General features: G+C 39.8%; 1 protein-coding gene across 1 annotated transcript in view; it reads left to right on the forward strand.

Moving 5' to 3' along the window:
* Window positions 1-7,416, forward strand: part of TRPC7 (transient receptor potential cation channel subfamily C member 7) — a 102,352-nt gene extending 94,936 nt beyond the window's left edge. Inside the window, exons 10-11 of the mRNA XM_029583692.1 lie at window positions 1,478-1,553; window positions 6,462-7,416. Of these exons, the coding sequence (XP_029439552.1) occupies window positions 1,478-1,553; window positions 6,462-6,598 (213 nt within the window). The 3' untranslated portion in view covers window positions 6,599-7,416. The remainder of the gene's footprint in view (window positions 1-1,477; window positions 1,554-6,461) is intronic.
* Window positions 7,417-7,799: the final 383 nt, after the last annotated feature.

Below are 7,799 nucleotides of genomic sequence, written 5' to 3' on the forward strand. Positions count from 1 at the left end.
CGTGGGGGCTTTTCCCATGGGAAGCAGCCCGCATAGAGTTTCAAAATGCAATCTGCACCCACTGTGTTCCTCCTGCAAGCTGAAAACATTGCCAGCTGTGCTGCTTCGAAATGCAGCTAAAAGGATGTGAGGCTTCCATATTTTCTTTCAGTGCTTTATAGTTTCCTCCACAAGATGTCCTGGGAAAGCCTCTTCAGGAATGCTGATGGGTAAATAAATCGCTATAGGCCGACTGATTTTAACAAGTCTTGAGAGAGCCTCTGTGGAATATGTGCCAGATAAGTATTTACTTCTTGTTCAGTGCAAGCATGGTTTGACAAGGCAATTGTCAAAACCATGCACAGTCTGAATTGTAGTACCTAATGTGTTGAACTGAGAAGAGACGCACTCTGGCTTTTAATCCATTTTCATAAAATCACTTTTACTTAAGTATTAAGTAATTAATATACTTAATGAATTATTTGCATTTTGACCTTTCTCTCTTACAAGAGTATACTCAACAGAGGAGTTTTGCTTTCTCTGTGAGGAAAATAGAGGAACAAAGAATGAGATAATATTTACAATTAATGTTTATCTGCAAGGGAAACAGAGAAAAAGATCATATGGCCTTTCTGATCTGCCCATCCACACCAACTGCACAGCTGAGCTCTATAGTCTCTACCATTCCCTCAGATATCCCATGCTTACTTGTTTTCAGATATTATCCTGAGCTCCACTACCTCCACAGGGAGGCTGAGAAGACATATCTTTTATTCCAGGAATACATTTTAGAAATTTTCAATTTTAACCATAGAACAGCAAAGTTGACATCACTGAAGATTTTCTGAATCAATGAAAGGTATAAGAGGAGTTGATTTGTACAATGCACTAGCTTGTCTGAAGATAACGTGGGCACAACACACAGAAAAAAAGGTGTGGTTATTTCTGGCATTAAAACCCACGTCGCTGTGCATTACTCTATCACATTCCATGTTAGGAGCTGCTCATTACCATTAACTCCGCCCAAACTCTTCCCACTTGCATAGCAAATGTGACATTTGCATACTAGCGTGCAAAATGATAAATGACCCTGTGAATATTTTCGTAAAGCCTATTTCATCATGTTAGCCAGAATTTGAAGTCAGTTTTTAGGCTTCCTTATTATTCTTGGCTATAGAAACTTCCTGAAGTAAAAAACTTCAAACTTGCAGTGCATATTCTACAGAAATGCACTGTGCTGAATGCATGCAAAATGCATGCATTCAGCACAGTGCATGCATTTTGCATGCACTGTGCAAAAGCATGCAAAGCACATGCTTTTGCACTGCAGAAATAATCCATTATCAACAAATAGGCCAAATGCATACCAGTAGGGAGAGTCTTTTGTTCTATGTCAAAATAACAGCCACTTGGAACATTTGAGACTTGACATAAGTTGTTGATTTGCAGATAAATAAACATTGCTATCATTTCTTTATACCCTATTTTTCTTTTCCAGAAAATTATGAAGCGCCTAATTAAGAGATATGTTTTGAAGGCTCAGGTTGACAGAGAAAATGATGAAGTTAATGAAGGCAAGTAACTCTTTGCTATAAACCAATAACAAATATTATATATCAATCTGAATAAGTTAGTATATACTACAAATAATAATTTAAAATAGCATGTCAATATATTAATGTCATATTGCATAATTATATATAAATATATTTTCTGCCATACATGCAATTTTTTCACTAAAATCTCCATTCAAAATCATAAAATGTAAGCACACAACAGAAATGCATACGATACATGCTTATGATCTATTGCATGATTTTAAAGCATATAGTATGCATACCACTTGCATGAAGTGTACCTATGTAGGGGATATGATTTGTGCTAAGGTTTGTTCCTATCATAATTGGTGCCATGTTTGGAAAAAATGTAATTATTTGTACAGAGATGTGTAAAGCTGCACAGAAGCCTTTCAAATGATTGCGTGTCCTTGTAGTGACCTTGCTAGTACTGCCTGGATAATATATTCCATTTCTGAAGGAATTTCTTCCATTTTGAACTTAGGGGACATGGCTCAATGTTGCCAACTATTAAATGGTGCCATCTGCTGGAGTAAAAATGTAACATGGTTTTTACTGACATTTTAACTGCACTAAAGGCCTGATCTACAATTTTTTTTTTCAATATAGAGGGGACAATTTTGAGTAGCTCACATAGTCGCAAAGCACATGAGTATTTGTTGCTAATTACCAAAGCAATACTATGTGGATACTTGTTCTTTGAAACCTAGCTAGTGTAAAGTACGTGAGCAAAAATGTGTCCCTGCCATTTGTGCAAGCAGCCAAGGGGGGTACATTCTGAAATCCCATGTACCCCCTACCTCCGACCGAGAATGCCTGTTTTTTTAACACAGCCAGAAATATGCATGCTGTGGTAGGCTTGATGGTAATTTTATCCAAATCTGAGAAGGGCAGAATTTAAACAAGGTGAATCAGTATTTAGGGATGTGCAAAGCCCGAACCTTTCGGTTCAGGCTTCATTTTCTGACCACCATGGGAAATATCGTATTTCCTGTGGTTCAGGCCTTTGAAATTCAGAGGGACCTGAATTTTGGGTTAGTGCACACTTTTATGGGAAAAATGTGTTCGGGTTTCGAAGTCCCCGAACCAGGACGAATTAGGCAATTTTATCCTAAATGATAGCACATCCCTAGTATTTACCCTGGTAAATGGTTTTGAAAATTGCCTTTCCCTATGGAAGAAAAGCCTTAGTGAATCAGGTCCTATATCAGAATTTTCTTTTCTGGATGCTGTCGTCTTCTGAGGTAAGCCCAAGTGAGATCCACAGATGCAATATTATTAATTGTCTGTAGATGGTTAGACTTAAGCTTGGCCATCAAAGTTAACTGGATAAACTTATCCAACTAATATTTTTTGGATATTCAGCAGTAGGGAGGCACCACCAAATATATAAGACTATATCTTAAAGATATCTTGATAACTTTATCCAAGTTATCCAGCTAAATTCTATTTAGCCAAGCACTTAGCAAGATAATTCAGAGATGGTCAGCCAGTGGACATTTTCAGATTCCACCATTTATCCATATTCAGCCGCTATCCAGATGAATAAGTTAGCCAGATAAGCATATCCATCTAATTTGACTGGGATATTCAGCAGCATGGCCATGTAGCTGAATATTATTGGTTATCTATAGTTAGGTGGATAGGTTTATCCAACCAATTTTTGACCTGTTCAACAGCAGGTCTAATTTATCTGGCTTAGTTAGCTGGATAAGGCTGAATATCAACACTTATCCAGCTAATAGGGGGATTCATCATTCCATGATGTTTACAGTGGAATGATGACCCGGGAAGGAAAAAGGGGGCAGGGGGCGATATTGTGCAACTGGCCACATCGCAGCGGTGCAATTTCGCCTGCTGCGGTTGTGGTGCGGTGCACACTATTGCCCCCTCCCCCCCATAGTGCCACCGTAAAAGGTAGTGTTATTTCCAGCACTACTGCAGCGGTACCAGAAAAAACATTTCCCTAACCCCTCCCAAACCTCTCCTCTTTCCCTCATTTAAATTTTACCATCGTGATGCGTAAGTTATCGCATGCAGTTAGGGTGTGATAACGCTCTAACACACACAATAACCCCACATCACGTTTTGATAAATGACCCTCTTAGTTAGCTGAATAAGTATCTCCGCCCCAGAAAGCCCCTATCCCTCCTCCCACTTAGCCAAATAACTATTTAGGCAGATAAATAGTAATCCGGCTAAGTGGCGGCAACTGAACATGGCTGAATATTCAAACGGTGCCACTTAGCCGGATAAGTCCAAACGTATCCGGCTAAGTTGTCATCAAGTACCGAAAATTAATGTTTTCTTTCATCAGCAATGTTGATATTGTGTTATAGTCAACTGCGAGGTGATCATATTACCAGTTGGGAAAGTGCATTTTCTTTCATCCTGATTTACTTACGGTCTCTGGGCAAGCAACAGGGCTAGGGAAATTATGTGCACATGACATTCTCTATTATGACAACATTTCAAATCCCAAAATATCCAAATTGTTGTTTAGTGGCTAGAAAGAGCCACTAATGCCATGGCAAATAGTCCTGTTCAATTTGTTTCAAGAGTTCAATATTCCTTGTAAGCTGAAAGTTTTCCCCTGGGGGTTGTTCTTACAAAAGCGCCATTTGCTTCTCTCTCAGTGATCCATTGAGCCCTGGTCGTTCTCTTGGATCAAAAAGACATGTTGAGTATGCAGTCTTGTACTGCTTAAGGGGATGTCTCAGAGAACATGATGCAGCTGCCGGTCTGCGGTGGGTTTCTTTCTTTGGAAGACAGCTTGTACCACTGAGTAATTGACTTGTCAGCTCTTTTCTGAAAAACTTTACGGCAGTGAAAAATTGAGCGTCTCATTTCTTCCTTCTAGAAGCGCTGACTGGTTGTTTTGGTTTTTTTTCTCATTAGTAAAACTCATCCGCTACTGGTTAAAAAAGAAAACATAGGTTTTTTTTACCCATCACACTGATTCTATCATGCATGGAACAAAACGGGTTTGATCAGTAACTTTAATAACGGTTTCACAGACAGCATATTGTATGTTGTATTATTTGTCAATTTAACCAAAAGATGCATTGACCATGATTCATCCGAAGCAGGCACAATATATTTTTAAAGACTGATCCCAGTCCATGGATTACAATTTTTATATTTCTTTTTTTTTTTTTTTACCTGTGGGATTCCTACAGAACTACATCTGAGAAATGGTCCCATGGGAATCCTTTTCCTGTTGCAAGAAAGGCGCGTGTTCCATAAGAACAGGCAGCAGTTGGACCTCCCTCCTCCATCCTTACTGTTACCTCCTCTTCTCTGACCTCTTCTTTTAAAGTGAGGTCAGCCTGGTAGGACCCTATCTCTGTCACTCCAACCTCTCCCCCTTAGGCATCTTTTTCCCTAAAGTAATAGTAGTAAGGCAGAATGCTATCTCTGCTGTTCCTCCCCATCTTTTCCTCCCTCTCTTGCCTCTAATTCTGTAAATACTGTTGTTGCCTGGAAATAAGAGAGAGGAGGGGGTGATCTATGGGTTCTTATTCAGCACAACGTATATTTAAAGAATAAAGGGTCAATATCCAGCAGCATTTAGCTGGATAATTAATGAATTAACCGGTTAAATGCCGGCTTAAATATTTCCCCCATTTATCTGGCTCAATTTTAGCCAGATAATTTATCTACTTATCTGACATTTAGCTGGAATCATAGGAGTTAGCTAGCCAGCCATGTTATCTCACTAACACAGATAGTCAGAGATAAGTCTGGTCATGCCATGGAATAACCCTAAAAATAAACTTATCAGGCCATTTGTAAGATATCTGGCTATCCTCATTAGTGAGGCTGCACTACTGAATATCCCCCTAAAGCTGGCTAAATTGATCTGGTAAGCTGTGCAATCTGGTCAGTGTCTGAATATTACTCCCTATCGGGCTAATTTTCAGACGCCCCTCGCGCATAAACATTGGGGAGGGGGGGAGGCGGGCAAGGCACGTGCATCCCCTTTAATTTATATCGGCAAGGAATGGTGCATTGCAAGGTGGCTCCAATAATCCCCCTCCATTTTCATTGCCGTGATGCCATATCATCTCACTGCAAAACAGCAGAGCTGGGTCACGGTTATCCATCCTTTTCAATTGCCCAAATCTTTTTTTTTCCCAACCTTCCTTTGGGAAGAACTTAAATAAATAAATAAATGTCAATGCTAAATAAAGGGAAAGGAGGAACGACGTCCTTCACACATTATTTGATTTAGTCTTCCAGCTCGATGGGAACCGGCCTCTATTGGGCTACAACACCATAAGCGTTTATCTGCAGCTTTCCGGGTATTTTACCTTCTTTAATATCCCACTTCCAACTCCCTCAGCCCAGTCATTTCAGTAACAGCGTTCATCCTGGGGCCATGCTCTGTAACCCTGCAGTACTGGGTCCCAAATCTGTCACTGTTGTGCAATGACCTGGGGTTGCGAGTGCCACCCCCACCCTAACCCCCAGCATCCCCAATGCCGGCCAATTCAGGGAGCAAAAAAAAGCTGATGCAGGTATCGAATCCTAGTCCTTCTGCATGGCAGGGCACACTGCAGCATTGCTACTGATCCATCAGATAAGCCTTAAATAATGCATCTCTGAATGAATATAAATTGTAAACAATAAATCACAGTTTGTGAAATGTGCAACAATTAGCACTCTGCTTGTTTACCTTATCAGGGAAGAGTTCTCATCTTTTCTCTGGGTATTCAAAGTGTGCAAAGAAGCAGAGTGAAATAAGTTAACATTAAATGAACACTTTAAACAATGACTTCTACAGACAAGGCTATTCCTGCTTTCTCTGCTCCCCAAACAGACAGCTTTCAGAAATAAAAGTAAGCTTTTTTGTGAGTGATCTTGAGTCGCGGTCTTGTAACCCAATGCTGTTTTTCATTTCAGGTGAGCTTAAAGAAATTAAGCAAGATATTTCAAGTCTGCGTTATGAACTTCTAGAGGAAAAATCACAGGCTACTGGGGAGTTAGCAGAACTTATACAGCAGCTCAGTGATAAATTTGGGAAGAACTTAAATAAATAAATGTCAACGCTAATTAAAGGGAAAGGAGGAACGACGTCCTTCACACATTATTTGATCTAGTCAACCAGCATTTCAAGGAAGCAAAAAAAACGGAGCAGGTGATGGGAACGAAACCCACGTGGATCAAATAACAGGTACCAGCTGGGCACGGTTTGCGATGCAAAAACTCTTCTTGCAGGAGAATGACTTTCTCATGGGACCAAGATTCGGTCTGGTCTTGTAGCAAATACGACAAATGTTTCCCAGTTTCCCCACATTGCTTATGATCAAACCCTTTGTAACACGCAGGCAGTTTTGTTCACGCAGAGGCCAAGTTGCCTACATCAAATCAGATGCTTTTCTTCCAGCACCGTAATTCTAGTGATACCAAAAGACCCTTCTGAAGCCTTAGCTGGAAAGGGAATAATGAAGCCGAGGGAATGCATCTTCAGACCCAGGTGCTACGACGTAGGAAATGCAGGTGACAGAGAGCATTACTGTAATGGTGAATCTTGACATTTCCGTCACTGGAAATCGGCTGTTGAGCGAGGTTTAGAACCACTCAAAGCACATGTAACTACTCTGGAACCAATCAGTGCTAATCATGTTTACATTTAAAAAAAAACAAAAACAAAAAAAAACCTGCTGTAATATTTTAGATGGAAACTGAAAAGAAAATGACTTGGTAAAGGACCTATAACCCGTTCTTAAGTGCCAGATGAGAACACGAGATAGCCTAATAGAATTATAGCTATATTTATAAACAAAAAAAAAAAAAGAACTGTAGGTAGGCCTGTAAAATAATCCAGAAATGTATTTTTACCTTTAATAAAAAAAAATTATTGCAAAATATTATCTTGTATGTTGTGTTTTTTGGTTTTTTTTTTTTAATTGAGGGCAACCATGTACCCAGGTAAATACTGATTTATCTGGGTAAAATGTCCTGCTCTGTCTGGCTAAAAGTACATGTGGGCTTTCATCGTGCATGCACTTTTAGCCAGCTTCAAAAGAGGTGTTCCCAGGAGAAGGGACGTATTTAGGAGAAAAACAGCATGTATAACTGGGGGTTCCAAAGGTATTTACCCTATCCTCACCCCTACACCCACCCTTTTTCGTCTGCCACAAAAAAAAATAAAATAGCAGGTGCAAAGCATGCAGACACTTTTTTAGCTTGCATGTTTCATGCTAGCAAAGTTTCCAAGAGAAGCTACCTAGGTAGTTT

The sequence above is a fragment of the Rhinatrema bivittatum genome, chromosome 18 (genome assembly GCF_901001135.1).
Source record: "Rhinatrema bivittatum chromosome 18, aRhiBiv1.1, whole genome shotgun sequence".
NCBI lineage: Eukaryota > Metazoa > Chordata > Amphibia > Gymnophiona > Rhinatrematidae > Rhinatrema > Rhinatrema bivittatum.